Source organism: Tripterygium wilfordii, chromosome 19 (assembly GCF_013401445.1).
Source record: "Tripterygium wilfordii isolate XIE 37 chromosome 19, ASM1340144v1, whole genome shotgun sequence".
Taxonomy (NCBI): Eukaryota; Viridiplantae; Streptophyta; class Magnoliopsida; order Celastrales; family Celastraceae; genus Tripterygium; species Tripterygium wilfordii.
This window is the reverse complement of record NC_052250.1, coordinates 4,850,530-4,871,103: the sequence shown is the minus strand read 5'-3', so window position 1 is coordinate 4,871,103 and position 20,574 is coordinate 4,850,530. Positions and strand designations below refer to the sequence as shown.

Sequence of the window (20,574 nt, the reverse complement as noted above, 5' to 3'; positions counted from 1 at the left end):
CTGGTGTGACTAGACATAGAGCATTGAATATGTTAGGGAGACCGATTGTCATTATTGAGAGAGGAATTGGGGATTAAGGGACCAAGGGAGTTGAATTGGATAGGTGAGGTGAAATTAAGTACCCTAGTGCTTTCCATCTTTGATTATATTTTTGTTTACTTAATTGGTCTTTTGTTCTTTGTTTTAGTTTAGTTAAGAACAAAACCAACCACTCTATGTGGATACTTGTGTGCTTTTAGCTGTGGAGGATGTTAGTCAGACGAATGAAAGTGATTGTAATTTATTTTTGGATTAGCATGCATCATTCAAGAATTCAACGATAATGTTTTGCCAGGTTTCATTCTACTCTCAGTTTTTTGAATTGTTCCCCATGTTGTGCATTTTCAAAAGCTGAGTTTATCAATAGCCGTTAGTATTGGAATTTGGTCTTGGACGTTAACAATAATATCTTTTATATATGAGATCTCCTATATTAGTTTTTTGAGTTGTTCCCGATGTTGTGCATAGCTCATACTAATTTTTTTTTTCTTAAGGCTAAGTTTATCAATAGCCATTAGTTTTGGAATTCGGTATGAGACATTAGCAAAAGGATCTTTTACATATGAGATCTCTGATATATGCATGGTTTTCCTTTTGTAACAACTGATTTCTTAGGTCTATAATTATAAAGGATGCTGAAATGAAGGGCACCACTCGGTTTCATTCGGCAGCTATGATGGTTGGGTTTGCCAAAACCATTAGAAGTGACAATCTCGTCAAACTTGAGACACCACTGCCTCAATGCCTGCTTCAATCCATAAATGGATTTCTTTAGTTTACATATCATTTTCACCCAATTTACATAGTTGTTGCTTGTTTCACATTAATTTTGACTGTCAATACATCCTCATGGGAACGATAATTTACTTATCATTTTATTACTTGTGCGATTGCAATTAAATTCATATCGCCTCTCTCAATCTCATCTTTAGGACATTGAGCCTTAGAGAACTTGTTACCTTTCACAAGTGGTGTTTTCCCAAGAAAACAAGATTGCATATTGAATCTTCTTAGACTGCGATGAATATAAGTTTTCTGAGACAATCGGAGTATAACATTAGATCTATCGCGAAGAATTTGAATGCCTAGTACAAAAGAGGCTTCTCCTAGATCTTTCATATCAAAATGGTTTGACAACATCTCCTTTGTCTTGGCCAACTAGTCAGTGTCATTAGTTGGGAGCAGTATATCATCGACATAAACACCAAAAATATGTAGTTGCTCCCACTAACCCTCAAATATATACATTGATCGGCAAGATTCTCCTTAAAACCATTAGAAGTGACAATCTCGTCAAACTTGAGATACCACTGCCTCAATGCCTGTTTCAATCCATAAATGGATTTCTTTAGTTTACATATAAGTTGTTCCTTGCCCTGTGTCTCAAAACCAGTGGGTTGAACCATATATATATCCTCATACAAATCTCCATTCAAGAATGTAGTGTTAACATCCATTTGATGCAACTCTAGATCAAAATGAGCTACAATAGCCATAATGATACGAAATGAATCTTTACTCGAGACAGGTGAAAAAAACACCTTCTCTTTGACTAAAGCCTTTGACAACTAACCTTGCCTTGTATCTTTCAATCTGGCCATTTGCAGCCAATGGGTTTACAGCCAAGTGGCAACTCAACCAAGTCCCACACACCATTCTGTGACATGGATGCCATCTCATCAATCATTACATTCATCCAGAGAGAGGATTGTGAACTAGTCATTACTTCCTGGTAAGTAACTAGATCTGAAGCAACAATAATGTCATACTCATGTTAATACAGATATAGAATATAATTATCACGAATAGCTGATCTACAAGCCCTCTGTGATCTCCTCAATGAGCCATCACTAGTTTTTGGAATATCAAGCTCAACTTGATTAGCAGGCTCATTAGTATGTTCATATTCCACAACAATAGGAGGTTCTGAAATGGGAAATAGGTGCAACAAGTACATGGTAGTGAACTATATCGTCCCTGAATTCCATTTCTCTTTGGCTATGATCTGTATCATCACCAAATCATCCTCAATTCATTCTGGCTCAATAATTATGGTGATGTGGGATGGACAATAAAACCTGGAACCCCTTGATCCTGTGCAATAGCCAATAAAGAAACCACTTATGGTTTTAGGATCAAGTTTCTTTGAATTAGGATTGTATGGTCTCACCTCTGCTTTGTAACCCCATACATGAAAATGACGTAAACTAGGCTTTTTACCTTATCACAACTCATATGGAGTCTTTAGAATAGATTTACTTGGAACTTGATTCAAGATATAGGCAGCTATTTTCAGTGCCACACCCCATAGAAAATCTGGTAAAGTAGAGTGAGCCAACATACACCATACCATATCAAGAAGGGTACGATTCCTCCTTTCTGCAACACCATTCTGTTTAGGAGTGCCAGACATTGTACAAACTGCATCAATGTCACACTCAATTAGGTATTTTGCAAAAGGACCAGGATTATGTCCAGTCTCATCATATCTATCATAGAATTCATCACCTCTATCCGATCTCATAGCCTTGATTTTCTACTCTTTCTGAAGTTCAACTCTAGTCTTAAAGACTTTAAAAACTTCTAGGGAATCAGACTTCTCACGATGAAGTTCAATATGGCTATAACAGGAAAAGTCATCAATAAGCATAATAAAGTATTTTAACCTCCCAAAGCAATTGGAGTAAATGGTCCACAAATATCAGTGTGAATCAATTGAAGAGTTCTATCACACCTATCCGATTTACTCTTTCTTACCTTAGCTGTCAATTTATCCTTAATACAATCTACAAAAACATCAAAGTCACCAAAATCAAAATTAGAAAGTGTGTCATCCTTCACTAATTTTCCATTTTTTGCCTAGATATATGGCCTAATCTCTTATGCCATAACATAGAGGAGTTATCACTCGATCTAGGTCATTAGGCATGAATAACAGAACTAACAGAAGAAGAGGCAATAGACACATCAAGCAAATTAAGCTTATATAGATTATCACACAAGCATCCATTACCTATTAAAACAGTGTCACGGTACGTGCTGAATTTTCTGTCTCCAAAATTAATACAATATCCAAACTTGTCCAAAAGTGGAACATAAACTAAATTCCTCCTAATGGTAGGAATATAAGCTACATCATATAACTCTAGACTATGTCCCAAAATAGTATGCAACTTAACTACACCTAAATATTCAATCTTTACTTTCGTTCCGTAACCCATATAGACGTGCCCTTCTCGATCACTCGACCTTCTTTTGCTTATTAGTGCCTGCAATGAATTAGTGACATGAATTGTAGCACCAGTGTCTAACCACCAAGTATTCAAGGGTATATTAATGACATTAGTTTCTATACAAACCATTATGGAAGAATTACCTCTCTTTTCTTGTGAAGTTTTGAATTTCCTGCAATCTACCTTCTTATGCCCAGACATACGACACCACAAGCATTTGCCTTTAAAGCCTTCATTGTTTGAGTCATTAGCAGTAGAATAAGCATTCTGAACACTATCCTTGGCCTCAGAACCCTTTCCCTTAAATTGCTTAGAGCTATCAGAGTTCTTAGAATTAAACTTTCTATTTTAGTCACCATTGAAATAGGACGAGACCTTCCATTTTGATGTCATCCTCTTCTTTTGTCAATATGGAGGTCATTTCATCCAAGGTCTATCTCTCTTTTTGAGCATTGTAACTATATCATATTGGATCAAATTGTGAAGGGAGAGTCCTCATAATATGCCACACCAAATAATCTTCTCCAAGATCCTTAACAATTGCTTTAAGCTTTTGGTAATAACACGAAATCTTCATGACATGGTCTTTCACACAGTTAGAGCCATCATACAGTGTTGAATGAAGCATATTCAACAATTCATTCTTTGAGAATTTGGCATATTTCTTTCCTATGACATCAAGAAAATCTTTGGCAGTGGCATACTGAGGAAAGCTTTCACGCACTGATTCCTCCATGTAAATTTTCATAATCATCAAGCAACACCTGTTTGCATAATCTCATTCCTCAAATTTCATTCTCTCCTCAGTGGTACGAGTATCAATGAGTTCCTTAGGCTGTGGAATCGTACGTGAAGGCAAAATCTAACTTCATCAAAGTTAGATTCATCATGAGAGAGTGTCAGCACTTCTTATAATTAGTCCCATTCAGCGTCATAATATCAGACATTTGCAGAGAAACAGTAGAATTGCTCATAGCTGAGAAGGAACAAGCAAATTATCAAGAGGCATGTAAAACAAAGTCATGCTATATTTGCTATTTTCTCAACTCTCAATGATCTATAAGTCTTTGGGTCAATATAGAGACTTTCATAAGTTAAGGACAATTTATTAAATACCAAAACCAAATGCATCAAACCTTTCACCGATAGGGTCATAAGGAATTTACAGTTATTGGCATCTAACAAAATCCCTCAACAACCTAAGCATCATATTTAACAATTAAATATCGATAGGATAATTTAATTGCCCACATGGATCTTAATATTAATCCCAATGGATCGTGGGAGAAAATTATGAATTTCACATAAACAATCCATCATGTCAAGTTGTCAATGCGATAATTGCACACTTATCTCATCGACAACTTGACATGATTGGTCTCACAATAGGCAAGCACCAAATCACTCAAATTATGTCACATTTCCCACAATTTTATCAAAACATATAATTTATTAATCAAAAATATCAAATGGTGTAGTGGAACGATCAATAAATTGTGAGAAAACACCTTGTAAAAAACCTTATTTCATCACTCTCCCTTTGTGAGTAAGTTGTCCGAACACCCTGGTGAGGAGTCTCGACACCTACAAAAATTTTGCTATCGTAGTAGTAGCAAGAAGCACATTTCCATGGCCGATCCGGCAAAACCAACATTAGAAATCACAAAATAAATTCCAATCATGGTTTAACAGCCTCAAAAGCAAATAGGTTGGGCTCTGATACCAATTTTTAGACTCAAATCGAGCTCTCAAGAATCCATTTGACAATTGAGGTTTATCAAACCCACTTAGAACAAAATCAAGAACATATCTCCATATCCATTGCTTGATGGAGCTTGTGGTAGTTGTGGAGTTATTGGTGTAGTCGCCAAAAACTCAGTCATGAGTACTTTTCTAGTGAACCTTCTCTTTGATTCTTCACTTCTCCAAGAACAAGAGGGAGAGAGTGAGCTACACACTATTTGTCGGTTTTTTTAATTTTTTTAGAACTCTCTTCCACACACTTCACACACTTACACACGTCTCAAATACCCTAAATGCCCCTATGCCAATAATTTTACACTAATGACAATATTAGGCAATACCAAATGGGTTTAAAGCATAAATATGAGAGAAGGCTCTTGGCTCAATGGGCTAGCCAAAGCTTTATACTAGAGTGTACCCATGGGCCTCTTGTGTTGTTTTTTTAGAGAAACCACCTGGTATTATTCATTGAAGAATTCATAACTTTCAGCCGTATAAGCAGAGTTATTATACAGTCAGGGACATCATTCTCAATGATCAATAAAGTATTTGATATCCTCCCTAAAGAAGCAAGAAGATCAACATACATGATTAAAAGAACAATCCATCAACATTCCTAACCTTCTTGTTTCATCAAAGATCAGTCCACAGGGAGCTAGTAGACACAAACGAAAAAGAAAGAAAAGAAGAAATGAAAGATGATCCATACTAACAGACATGTTTATTTATTCACTTGAAATGAATAAAGCAAATCAATAAAGCAATAAAGCAAAGTAATTTGGCAACACAAAGCAATAAAGCAATAAAGCAAATCAATAAAGCAATAAAACAAAGTAATTTCACAACACAAAGTAATAAAACAAATCATGGAATCAATATTAGAAAATTAACAATTCAATTAAGAATAAGGGAAATCATCATACAAGAGTTGGCAAATCAGCCGTCTGCTATGCGATAGGTCAAAATCCAATCCCTCCCCAGCGAAATCGAGATGCCCAGTGCTCACAATTGATGTTCTCCGATCTGGTTCCAAGCGCTGGCATAATTGTAATAGAGAGCGAGTTTGACAAAGACCAAGTGATGAAGATAGTAACTGAGTAAGGGAGAGTCAGTCCCAAAAGTGTGAGAAAACCTAAAAATACCTTAAGACCCAGCGATTCTTCTCTTGAAATCAGGATAATAGATGACAATGACATCAGAACTCCATCATTAGAAGCAACAAAGTATCAGAGAATGCAATGGATGCGGTGGCCGATGAGTGTGCTTGTAATCGTAGAGGTGGTGGTTGATGAATATTGGAGTGGAGAGACGATGAGGCGGAAGAGCTTAAGCTACTTTTGATATGGGTCAGGCTTCTCACTTCTGTTAATGACTTAATGGTATTATATTAATTTATTAAGTATTAAGACTTCATTAGTAATTTTTTTATATATATTATGTAATAATTAACTAAATAAGTTATCGGGTTATCGGGTGACCCGATAACCCGATAACACATAATTATCACCCGGGACCCGACCTTGTTAACTGATATTTGGGCCGGGCTCAACCCGGCCCGATAAAAATCACATCGGGCCAGTCCGATAAGAACCGGGTCGGGCCGGGTCTCCGGGTTGTTCCGGGTCTACACACCCGATGGACACCCCTAGCCTAAATACACTATACATGAGTTGCACACCAAACAATTGTGCCAGCTCACAAAATAATACTAACATCTTTTACCAAGGATCTTTCCCTTTGAGTGTTCTCCAAAAGCGACACAACCTTCATTTTTCTTTTCCTTGAATGAAGTTAACATATTTGATTTTCCAGTCATGTGTTTGGAACATCCATTGTTCAGGTACCAATGGCATTTTGTGAGGCTTGCCTGGAGACATACCTACAGAAGAATTACCTTGTCTTGGGTACCCAAGCTTTTTTGGGTCCTTGATGGTAAGCATTAATAACATATGTTCTCTTAGGAATCCAAATTTGAATATATTTCTTGCATCCGAAATCAGTTATGTATCTACAATTTTTGACATTTTGTACCAGATGCTACATTAAAATCAAATTTGCTCCTCTCTAGCAATGTTTCCGTTAGTTGAACAAGACAGTAACCTATATTAATTTTATCAATAAATGATTTTTGACTTGACAATAATAGATTCAACTTCTCAGAACTGGTATTGAACGTAAGAAAAAGATTCTTCAAGCCTTCTATTTTCATTTTTCAACCTTTCAAATTCTTCAATCAAAGCTGCATTGTCAGGAAGTAAAATCTCACATATATTATTTCTAAGCATTATTAATTCAACATTCAATTCTCCTAATTTAATTTTTAACTCATTAATTTCTTTTAGAAACTCGACTTGTTTACTTTTTACAGCATGCTTTTTCTTTCTTCAAAGTTTTGTTTACAAATATCAATTCATCATTTTGATTGCATACATCTTGAAATGAATTAAACAATTCTTCAAAGCTAGGATCATCATCATTGTTAGAGTCACTTACCTCATTTTTATTGTAGTGAGATTCTTCCTTTGCTATAAGGCAGAGGTTTGATGTCTTCATCATCAGAGCATTCTGATTTTGAGGAGTCCCATGTCGAATTGAATGTCTTCTAGAATTCTTCTTCTCTTTTCCTTGTGTTGTGGTTTCTTCAACTTTGGACAATCAGTCATAACCAATAGGTAGCCCATGATTGAACAGACCACCATCGGAGGCCGTGGTGCTCAAATACCTCGTATTATCATGTAGGTAACATAAAGGGGATATTATCTCATATAGTGATCACGTCTCATGGTAGTGTGTAACTAGCACAACCACCACAATAGCCAGACGACAACAACAAGGCTATCACAATCACCCATACAATTTTTCAATCGCAATCCAATCCATACAAACATCTAGTCAATATATATCATGATCCATGCACTTTCAATAAATTCCCTATGCACTCGAAAATAATTCAAACACATAGCTCGATATGAGTGCACTATAGTCCAAATGATTATATTACGGGTTCGTAAAAAATCAATTATATTATGGGTTTGTAAATACATGATGCGTACAAGGTCGGATACGCGATACCGCCAAATTTCCCAACAGGTTTTTGAGTTGTCCATCAGAGGTTAAGATTGCTAAATACGGGTTCACGGTCGTGTGTGGTCATCAAAATCGCTGGTCAGCACATGTCAAAATTGACGAATCGGTCGGTTATCAATGATTATTTCGGTCGATTTTACTGTCGGTTCGGTTTCTATGATTTTTTAACACTCCCAATCTTTCTAAATTTCACCACTTAAATTTATATTCATTTCAATTAGACTCATATTTTCTAGATTCCCAATTACCCTTGATTTCAAGATTGGTAGAACATTTTCACATATACATCAACAATACCGATCAAAAATATGGGATTTTATATGACTAGTACGTGCTTCTGCCACTAATGGGGTTTCTCACATATACATCAGTCCAAAAAATCATATAAAACAACATTGCCCATCCAAACAAGAAACTCGTAATAGCTCTTGGGACATTGTTACTTTATTTTGACAAGCTTCATCGATGTAATACCTTTCAGGTTATTCTTACTCAGATTAATTATGAGCTCCAAATTCTTTTACTTGTAAGCCGTGGTGTACTAATTTTGCCATTTTTTTGCTTTGGGTCTTAACAGTGGACTGTTGGCGTGGGCTTGTTAATTTGTTACCATAAAGAAGGTTGAACAATGTATAATGAACTAGTTTGGTAGAACATTTTCACAAGCATTTATGTTAGTACATATTTGGACACGTAATTCAAGACAATTTTATCAACATATTATGCTAGTTCCAAAATGCTACCAATTAGAACAATTTTATAACATTTCCATTTCTATTCCTTTTATGTACTTAATATTTCATTGTCATTCCCATCCTAAACACTGGTGCAATCTACAACCGACCGTTCGTCCAAACTGGTCCAAATCAACCAAGGACCCAGACACTTCTCCAGATCAAGCGGATTCCAGGTTTGAAAACACTGAATTTCAATACATCGGATTTGTCTCAACTTGCTTGAATAAAAAAACACAGAAGGTCTCTTAAACAAATATAATAATGGACATAAATCCGTATAATGTTTGGTATCACACAATTCTTCAGAAATATACAGAGTAATGTATTAGTTCAAGGGAGGAGACTACTCGGGAAATATTTGCTTTGCAGTGCTATTTTGTGACAATATAATCAAAGAGACTGAACAAGGTCTTCAATAGTTTTCACGTCGTCTTAAACAAACTTCACTGAGTTCTACGAATCCAAGCGTATGAATATCCCAAATTGCAAACTGCAGAAACTATCAACATGAGTTACCACTCATCTGCTCCTTTGGTTGCACCAATAATAATTGCGACTGTAGCAAGAACAGCCTGCATAATACAGCAGTGCCATCAGAATTAATAAATATGTGAGAATTGGGGAAACCGGCATAGGTATCAGAATTAGTGCAAAACATAATTCATTGTGAAAAAAATGTACACATAATAAAAGATAAACAATATAAACCATAAACACATGATATTGACAGAAAAAATGGACAAAGGAGAAGCTGAATCCATCAATATGACCCGACATTATTGTCATGTCCATCGACCTTTCTATAACTTGTCCAGTTTATCAGAATTAAGACTATGGATAACCATATGCACCACCACCGTTAAAAATACTACCCTATCAGCACCAACACGTCTAATTTGCTGCCAAAATCACCATTCCACTAACACCATCTTGTCACCACAACAAACCACCATTACCATTTCTACATTAAACATCACCACTCTAATAGCAATTTCTACAATCATCACCAGCTCAGGATCCCGGATCAGACATAACCTTTCAGACCCTAGCATTCAAAGTTTAATCGATTTTTACAGCACTTGACAACACAATTAAGACACCATTTATTTAGTTTCAAAGTTGAGCATGAAAAGAAAATTTAACATGCCCAAAGATTTTCAGCTGGCATGAAGTGAGTAATTTTCAGTAACATTTTCCTTCTATGGCAGACGGCCAATAAATTATTTGAAACCTAAAACAGGTAACTTGTTAACTGAAATTTGTTACTTAAGCACGGGGACTCCACATGATTGCAACTCATATTAACTTATTATGCCGAACCTCAGCCACTACTTATTGTAACCGATCACACACACACACACACACTCCCTCTCTCTATCTCTCTCTCACACACACAGACATTGGATGGTTGGAAACAAAAATATCAACATGCACATACAATTCACCCATACTAGACGAAGTGGGACATTTATATATGACTTAACAAACCCAATTTTACGTGTGTGTGTGTATATATATATATATATATATAGTGTTTGAGAAGAAAAAACAGTACAAAGACGACCAGAACACCCTCTTTAGAAAAATGATTTTCAAATATATATTATAAGTTTGAATTACAACGGGACTAAGTATATGCAATCTCCATACCAACAAGCTCTATAACATAAACAGCAAATTTGCATGACATGTTATATTAATAATTTCTTTTATCATCTATTGTCTAAGAAATCCTCATATTAAAACAAATTTTCCACTTAATGTGCAAATATTATTTTGTTTCAACCATTTTGTTTTGTAAAGCTCAATAGAAACTTAATTCGATTTACTGAAACATTCCAGCAAGAGGAAACAAAAAAGGGGAAACATGTCCCCTGTGCGTGAGCTACAGAACATATCAAAACTATTGTTGTACATTCTGGTGGACAAAAATTAGAAAAGTTCCATGTCATGCATATAAAACAGGAGAAATTACAGATTGCCCACTCTCTTGAACTTTTTTCTCTTTAATTTAACCTCCTAAGATCCTGCTCTGGGTAGCAACTTCAACTCAGAGGATGAGCAAACCATTATCAAGGTTAATGCTTGAAACTCAGAGGATGAGCAAACCATTATCAAGGTTAATGCTATTTCAAGCAACAGGTGAATTAATCATTCTCTTAGATTTTTTTTTTCTCTTTTTTTGGTCAACTTTCGAAAAAAGGCAGAAGCTAAACAACTACCGTGCGCTAGACTTCCACAGTGGAGGCAAGAGCGAGATGAAGGCAACCATGGGAAGTATTTACATTAGATATCAATTTTGAATACAGTGGAAAACCGGAAATGGTCAGGAAGAAGCCCCCATGAAGTCAAGATTTAAATTTATGATGGTCAGGTTGCAGTGAAGCAAATCACTAGGACAAGTAAAATAAAAAATCAGGATGTGGGATACTACCAAGAAGTGGCTTGAAACTGATGAGTTCGCCGGGGGGATGAAGAGGAGGGTGGTCAGATAATTTGAGCTAGAGTGTCCGACAAGGAGCATTCTAGCATTGGTGGATCCATCAAAGTTAAAAAATAAATTGCAAAGTCAAGAAAAGTCATATAGCTTTTTCGATGGATAAGGAAAGGACTGCCATGACCATATGTTGTAACGTCATTGTTGAATGTCCAAACTGTGGCTTCCATCTTAATCACAGTAGTCAAATAATTGATGGTCTGAAAGAAATATTCAAACACAAAGCCCATAGATTGGTGATAGAATGGCTGGAATAATTCCCAGTGCAAAGAGAGAAGTAGGAATGAGGGAGTCCACAGAAAGATTGAGCTATAATATGATGCACATGAAGTTTAGCACCTCAAAATGCATTAACATCAAGAAGCGAGCAAGGCCCTTAAGGATCAGAAAGTGGTGAAATTCAAACATCATTTTTTTTTAAGAATTTGAATGGACCACAAAATTCAGAGCCAAGAACCTAAATGGTTCAGGTGGTTTATCATTTTTCAAGAGCTTCAACAAAAATATGGTTAAATTAGATGATTAAGAGAGAAGTGGGAATGAGGACTGCAGAAAGATATAAATATAATATGCACATGAGCTTTAGCACCTCAAAATGCATTAACATAAAGAAACAAGCAAGGCCTTTAAGGGTCAGAAAGTGGTGAAATTCAAACATCATCTTTTGAAGGGTTGAATGGAGAACTAAATTTCAAAGCCAAGAACCGAAATGGTTACTCTATCGTTTTTCAGGAGCTTTAACAAAGATATGGTTAAATTAGATGGTTCTATAGAGAAGTTCAGTAGCTTTATGAGACATCCAGGACCCACAAATTCCCAAGAACCAAATCCATTTGCTATCAAGAGAAAACCTAACTTGTCTTCTATGCTTTTGAAAAGGCCAACTCAGTGTACATACCTACAGTTTTGAGGAAGCTTTTGGAGAAGCTAGAACTGACAGTGATATAGGAGATAGGGTCCTGAAGGAGAACTCTCTTCAAGAAAGTGGTTCCCAACTTGAGGGAAGACAATGACAGGGAAGAAGAGGAAGCTTATGAAAATCACTTGAAGAGAGTATGGGTTCCATGACATAAAATGGTTGTGCTGGACATCGGTTCCCACTTCATGGTTGTGAGTAAGTTTAAGATAATCATTGATCAGCTGTTGGAATCAACACAAGTACATTGTCAATGACCATCTTTATGTACAGGTAACAAGTGTGATAGACCAAGTGCCAAAGGAGATTTTACACCCAGAAGCCATGTTCCTCCAGTAGAGGATGTGACAGATGAGTTGGAATGAATGGTATAGTTTATGTTATATTTGAGGAGACTGAAAAAGGAGAATTGAAGATGAGCAGTGGCACGTCTAAACATTAACTAAATGCATGGTTGTAGATGTTAAGAAGAAGCTGGAGGCTCAAATTTGCAGTCAAATATGAGAAACGAGGAAAACAAAGTAGGAATTCATAGTTCAGTACGAAAAGGGATGGATATTGTCCAAGCACCAAAGGCTGATGGTTCAAGGCATGTTTCATACTTTCTTATTTTATATTTTATCAACTCAAAATGACAAGCCTGCATCAAAACATGCAGTTTTACACAGATATGTTTCTTTAAAATAAGTTAAATACATCTTCAATTCAACTACACTACCTCAAAACACATTGATTTGCTCTTATGATGTTCCTTTAAAACAAACTAAACATCAATTAGTCCAAAAAGATGATACTGTCCAACAAAGAAACAAGAGAAGCTCCAATTCTAGAATGTTAGGCTTTTAATAATTTTCATGACCATTTTAAACATGCATTTAAATCTTTATGTGATGTTATTTTGTTTATTTTTATGTTATCTAGTATATACGCGTTGTCCTCATCATCCGAGCCTTTATCCCAAAAAGTGTGGGGTCTACTATACAAGTCTTTGAGAAAATCAATGGAAATTCATTACTTGTATTCATTTTCGCCATTCATTTCTATTTAGGATCATACTTGATCCACTGCTATTGAATCCATATCCTTTCTTACCACTCCAAGTAATGTCTTTTTAGGTCTTCTTCACTGCCTACCCTCTCCTATACTCATTTGCTCGATTGTCCTCACCGCTGCATCTGTATCTCTACTTTGTACATTCTTATACTATCTTAAACGACTTCCTCGCAACTTTTCTTCAGTTTGTGCCACTCGTATTTTAAATCTAATAATCTCATTTTTTTATCCTATCTTCCCTTGTGTAGCCACACATCCAACAAAACATTTGCATTTTTGCTACATGCATTTTTTTGATATATTGTGTTTTAATAGTCCAACCCTCAAAACCAGACATCATCGCTAGTGATATAGCTGACCTGTAGAATTTTTCCTTCGACCTTAAAGGAATCCTATAGTCATATAAAACCCCGGATGCACTCATCCTCCCATTTTTAATCGTATTAGCTATGTCTTTACTAATGTGTACGTCATCTAGGAAAATCGAGCCAACATATTTTAAAAATTTACTTTTTGTTACTTCTCTCCCATCTAATTCAATAATTTGTTCATTCCCTTGTATGATCTTACTAAATTTAACATTTCATGAATGTTTTAGTCCTACTTAGTTTAAATCCTTTGGCATCTAAGGCTTGACTCCACTAGGAATGAAAGCAGGCCGGACTGAGCCGGGCTTTCACAAGCCCTAGGCTCGGCTCGTTGCTTTTATAGTTGGCCCAAGCTCATTAGGGCCTGAAAAATCCAAACCTGGGATTGGCTCGCAAACCGAACCCAAGCCCAAGCTCAAGCTCGTTGAGCCAGTTCATTCCTTAGTAAATTTGGTAAAATAATGTTGGGCTCCTTGAAATAAATTTAAAATAATAATGTATAGAATCCCATTGTTGAAAGATAAAGGGAATGGAAGAATGGAAAAAAAATGTCAAGAGGTAGAATCAGTCACCAAGAGCCTACATCTAATCTTTCCACATCTCTCTCTCCCATTTAGCTAATAGTTTCTAGAAGACTGAAACTGTCCAAAAGGCAGTTCCAGCAAGGTGATCTTAACAAAGAACTAAAGAACTGAATTATCAGCGGCCAATTGGGATTAGTAAAGCTTCCTAGAACTAGATGTGATTTAAATATTAAATAACTTAAGTTATTCAATAAATCAATTCTGAGTAAGTGATTTTGGAGATTTGCTCTTGATATCTCACCTTCGAAGAAGAGCTGTAGTGGCAGAATAAGTTGTGGATGGAAATTTGAGATTAAATACACACGCTTATCGGGTGAGAGTTGGGATAAGAGTTACACAAACGTGAGAACATTGCTACCCATTAACATGAAGATATTTTTTGGCATGCCTATCTGGTTGGTGAGACTATTTTGGAAATTATATTTCTCGATTTATTTGTTCTGGAAGAAATAACAATGCTTTGATATGTGACAACAGTAGGGTTAGTAGTGGGGGAACTATTTGGGCATTTACTTTTATTGGACAAAGAATTGGGAGATCACCAACATTTTATCCTCTTCATAAAAAATTTCGGGTGTAATCAACTTGGACGATAGACTTCAAGCAGAAGGCATAAAAAAGAGATAATTTAAAAATATATCTAATTATGGGACTCTTGCAAAAATGAGTTTCCATGGAAAATAAAATCAAAGCATACATTTCCAATTAGTTTACAGCTTATAAGGCCTCTTGGGTGCATGTTAACCATGGAAATTTATTGAGAAAAAGAGACACCCGATGTGTGAAGAAGAACAACATGTTGTCTTTTGCAAGAAGGGAAAGCAAGCAGTCATCTTCTTTTACATCTTACTTTCGCTACAAGGTTATAGGCCAGAGTGTTCAACTCTTAAGGGCTTAACTTTGCATCCTGGCAAATTAGCAGAAAAAGAGAGAGGTGCGCGTTGAATTGGTGATTCATTCTAGTTAATGAGGAATAAGAGAACAAATCAAAGGTATTGAATCACCAGTTTTTTCATCAGTTTTAGATAGTTAGATAGAGACTCAATCTTTGGGACACAGGATAAAGCAATTTTAGTGAGAGAAAATTAATGGATGTACTAGATATGGTTTTCTTTTCAAAATTAACATTTATCCTGGTAAGTGGACAGTACAGTGCAGATAGACCCAGTTCGTCTCTAAATTATATCAGGGTTAAGTGCCACTGTTAACTACACTATAAAACAGAAACTTAAAAACAAAACTACTACTAGAGAAATTATGGTGCAGCACACCATTCTCCAAATTACAAAGAAATGGTAGTAATGAGTAACTTACAGCAATTGTGCAAGCAATATATCCTGGTTTTTCTCGATGGTCTATCCTCCCACACATAAGGACAAATAACCCAATATACCACGGGATGGCACCCAGGAAAAAGCCAATAATGAACCTGAAAGAAGCAGATATCTGTCAGCATCAATAATAATGAATCAACAAAATATATATAATATGTCCAAATGGAACTAATGTCATATACAATGGGTTGATTATCATGATCTAAAGATAGAGAGCACAATTTAATGTTCACTAATCCTGCTTTTTACTAATCTCATGCAGTCTTTATTTGGAGGAGCTCATAAAACCCCCTTCTTTTTGTCCTTGGCACAACAACTCCAAAATCCTAGCGATCCATACAATCTCTAGGATTTCACCAACCTTTTCCCATCTACAAATTTCTTTTTCATTTTAAACAGCCTGCCACGGTGCCACCACTTGTTTTTTGTCAAACTAATCTAGCACATAGTCAAGGAATAACCTTTTGAATCACCTCTCAACCATACATTTGCATTAGTGCAACAACATACAAAAGCAGAAAATATGAGATTCCAAAATCTGGAACCTCGAGTAGATGTGAATGCAATAAGGTTAGGCGAAATTTAAATCCCCAATGTCAAGCACTCTTTGAGGCATACCATGACTGGAAATTAGAGTAGGGTAGTAGACAGACACAAACTTCTATTACGATTTTTATAAGCCAATCCCATCTGAACTTATTTATCAAATTCCATGTGAATTTATTTATCAAATGGCCATGATGTTATACCAAATTGTTTTAGCATATCAGTAGTATCTCTTTAGTAAGGCGGGCAGCTGCCATCAGTTTAAACTTTAAACAATCTTGTTTTAAAGTATCACTATAGTCAAAGTATAAATTGCCCACTTGTGACCTTCGCTCATCTCTTAGTCAGAATTTCTTGAACAGCTAGCACGAACTACTTTTCTTATTGGCATATCAATGGATCTGGACTTATTTTCATTTTTAGTTTTGTCAGCATGGGGAGTGATCAAGGAAGGTATATAATCAACAACAGAAGGTATTATGTTATACCCAAATGTCCAAATTAATAGCATCTGTCAATCTATATAGCATTTGATAAATTATGATTACTTACAAGCACCAGCCAAGACCAATACCACAGCACGGAAGCCGGCGTTCCCTGGCAGGTCTTCCTTCAGCAACAGCATAACCTGAAAGAATAACCCCCATAAATACATACAATCAGTTGCATAAGTTTCCAATAATTGTATTTTTGTTTATGTGAAAAACAAAGAAAGCTCAATCAATTGGGATTTTCAAACATCAATTGAGTAACTCATATATTCTCCATCAATTTGGAATACACAAGAGAAATTGATAGAAATGAAAAGGACATAAGGAATCTCGGTGCAACGTAAACGGTGACTTAACAAAGCCGATCTCGCTACGTTCTCGTCTTGGCAAATAAAAATACGAATTAGAATCTACTGATTTCCATCCTAATATCATCGTAGTTGATAAAAGCAGATGATACCTGGAACGGTCTGGTAGCCCTGAGTGTAGTATTGAGGGGGAGGAGCAGATGATCCGTGGGCCCCAGCACCAGGAGGAGGAACTGGTTGAGGGAAGCCTATGGCCGGCGGCGGATAGTTGGCCACTCCTTGGAAAGTGCCGTATTGAGGAGGAGGTGGCGGTGGTTCGTCGTGATGGTGATGATGATGCTGTTGATGGTGGTGATCTACCACCACTGCAACCCCTCTGTTCTTGTCATCTTCGCTCATCCTCTTTCTTGCTAAAATGTCAAAAGTCTAGTGTTTTCGCCTTATCGGGTTTCCGGTGTTTGCTTTATGTTTTTTGGGCTCGGGTATATGTATGATTGACAACACATATTTTGTCGGTCATGATTCATGAGAGTATTTGGATATTTGGACGGTGGGATGAAACACGGTTTTGGTGTTATTGGGTGCCAAATGTGGTGATGAAAACTCACACCAGCCTATAAGGTACAAGGTATAACTATAACCCAAAAAACCGGTTTACCAGGTGAGGGTGCCTTGGATCCTTATAAACTAGAGTTGGTGGTAGAACTACAACCCAAAAAATCGGCTTACCAGGTGAGAGTGCCTTGGATCCTTATAAACTAGAGTTGGTTGCCCTATTTTTTCGATGTGGGATACTCATCAAACCACCCCCTTGGACAGCCGACGTCCACGGTGGCTACGCTCACCTGGCGGCTCCGCTCGCCCTTCAGACGGCAGCCCTCTCCGCAAACGCGACTCTCTCAATGAAAGCACCAATGATGAAAACCCACACCGGCCCATAAGGCCCAAGGTAGAACTACAACCCAGAAAACCGGCTTACTAGGTGAGGGTGTCTTGGATCCTTATAAACTATAGTTGGTAGCCCTATTTTTTCGATGTGGGATACTCATCAGTGGGTCAACACCGCAGGTCTGCAACAGTACGTGTGAAAAGTATTTGGCGAACCGCAACATTTCACGGTCGTTTTAGGAGTGATGGAGACCAAATATTGGGTGGACTTCTTATAGTCAATGAATATTAATTTCGGATGTCCAGAGTCGAATCCACAAAAAAAGTTAATGTAATTTTTTGTGAATGGAATGTAAACAACTAACAAATAAAGTTTAAAAAAAATAACAAATATAATATAAGAAAGTAAGAAGGGGTCAAATGACTATGTAGCATGAAAGATAGTATCCAAACTAAAACAAGATTTAATCAAACAATTAAGTAAATAAAACTCTAGCTTATAATCCTGCGCGATAGATATTCAATTCTCATGTTCAAAGTAATATTGCAAACACACGTGATGATAATCGGGTAACTTGACTTCTTGATTCGTGTGTTGTTCAGCTATTTTCGAACACCAAAATAGGTGCTGAAAAATAAGTCAATTTAATCCTTGCAACTTAAGAAAAACGTTGTTGAGTACAGTGAGAAGCAAGGGTATCTCCCGCAGAGGATTGGAATGTAATTGCAAGTCAAATCTAATTGTGATTCGAGCTAAACAGTATTGTGACTCGAGCTACACGACAAACTTAGAATAATCAATAAGAAGTAGGAAACGTTTTTGATTCTTATAAGAGAAATAGTCAAGGGAAAGCTATCCACCACTAACAATCATGTACTGCTGCAATCTTCAACTGTAATTCTTGATTCACGAATGACGATGTTTAAGATAAAACAATGGCATGTTGATTTTATCTTATTGCTTTCTCTTAATTAGTATGTCAAGTGCATGGCATGTACTCCTTAACTTAGTTCTTAAGATGCAATCTAGAATGGCATGTTCATAGATTCAACACTCAAGAATCATTAAGCACAAAGAAAGCAAACATCACTAAATTCACAAGATGTGGCATGCATCTTACATAACCTAGAAATCGATTCACATGAATATGAGCTATCTTATTCATTGGCTACTTGAGACTTTATGAAGATATGGGCGATCAATCATATTGTCCTAGCAATAGAATTCTAAGACATGCATCTAAGCGTGCACTCAAAGAAACATATCTCAGATTTCATCAACAAGTAATATAGTGAAAAGATTTTCATTCGATATCAAGAAATAAGATTAAAGATTAACGAAGCATCAATACAATCATGTTCGGGCTTCAACCAGCCCCTTAACTGAAGGAAAACTAGCCACTCATCATCTGTTTTGAACACTAAAACACAAAAGAGAAAGAGACAATCAAGTAGTAGATCTCCGCTTGCTTGCTGCCGATTTCACCTTCTCTTTGCGTCCTCCGTCCGTTCTTTCCTCCGTCCGTCTGTTCTTTGATGACTTTTACATCCCTTTTATAGTTTCACAATAGGGCACGACTGAGACTTTTGAGACAAAATAGGAATTAAGTCCAATTACCATAAGGAAGTGATTCTCCTAATTGATACAGAACTCGACTTTCGATGCACTTCTCCTTATGGAAACTGAACTTAATTGATTGAGAGAGTTGTCATTGACTTCTAACACATGATTCGAGTGCCCCGTAATCTCCCAAGATTTGTTCCTTGTCTTGAGTACCAAGAATGGTAACTTGAGGTATCAAATCTTCTAATTTCGTATATAATTTCTGCACTGAACCACTGATGCTAAAACTGATGCAACTTCCTCTAGGGAACTCCAAATCACGAACCGTAAAATTCTATGGAAACTAGACTTCTAGATCTTTCCAACGGTATATCACTTGTTGTCCAATTCCTCCTGAGCACGTCCAGTTTATTCCGTGAAATTGACGAATCTGTTTAGGAACCTAACTTGGCTTCAAAATTGTGAACATATTCATCTTTTCTTATTTCACCATATTTTTGCCTCTTTAGCTCTCAATCACCATTAGGGACGTATTTCTTCAAAACTTACACAAAACACATCAAAACAACCAATTTCACAAAGGAAACTAGTGCAAAGTATAGGAATAAGGGATGTAAAATGTGCATAAATATGTGTTATCAAATACCCCCAAACCTCAACTTTTGCTAGTCCCCGAGCAAAATGGTAAACAAAAGATAAATAATAACCTAGGCCACTTTCGTAGGGAAACACGATGACACTTAGCGTGTGTCACAAGCCTTTAAACCTCTAGGTGTCCCTAGTAGGAGGAGTTGTGTCTCCTGAGGGTTTACTAGAACGATACCCACAAACATTTATGAAACCAAAATTGTAAAAGGGCATCCTTTAAACAAACTAATAGAAACCAATGTGTGTCAATCGTACTCAATGAACTAAGATCATGCCACTATAAGGAAATACATCACAATGTATAGACTAATGCAGATACTCATAAAATCCAAGCTTAAAGAAACACCATACCCGAATGCCATGGAATAAATTCGCCTCGACTCTATACCTCACATGATAACTTCCTCTCCTTTTCTTTTAGTTCACTCAGAACCTAGGGCTTGAAATCTCTCACAAGCATACGTGGCGGAAGTTATGTGAAATAGGTAAGGATATTCCACGTATGAATAGATGACAATGAAGCACATTTATAGAAAGA

At 36.5% G+C, this 20,574-nt stretch overlaps 1 protein-coding gene across 1 annotated transcript; it reads right to left on the bottom strand.

The window, feature by feature from the left end:
• Positions 1–9,058: 9,058 nt before the first annotated feature.
• Positions 9,059–17,403, bottom strand: LOC119986199 (60S ribosomal protein L18a-like protein). Its single transcript, XM_038830761.1, has 4 exons — positions 17,089–17,403; positions 16,690–16,765; positions 15,572–15,686; positions 9,059–9,411 (listed from the first exon to the last, which is right to left on the bottom strand). The coding sequence occupies exons 1-4, from the start codon at positions 17,333–17,335 to the stop codon at positions 9,352–9,354; spliced, it is 498 nt and encodes a 165-aa protein (XP_038686689.1). The 5' UTR covers positions 17,336–17,403; the 3' UTR covers positions 9,059–9,351.
• Between the last annotated feature and the right edge of the window lie 3,171 nt (positions 17,404–20,574).

Coding starts and splice junctions, on each gene's coding strand:
- LOC119986199 (XM_038830761.1), bottom strand. CDS start 17,335: ATGAGCGAAGATGACAAGAACAGAGGGGTTGCAGTGGTGGTAGATCAC. Junction 16,766..17,088: donor GGGCTACCAGACCGTTCCAG/GTATCATCTGCT, acceptor TTATTCTTTCAG/GTTATGCTGTTGCTGAAGGA. Junction 9,412..15,571: donor ATATTGCTTGCACAATTGCT/GTAAGTTACTCA, acceptor TGTATTATGCAG/GCTGTTCTTGCTACAGTCGC.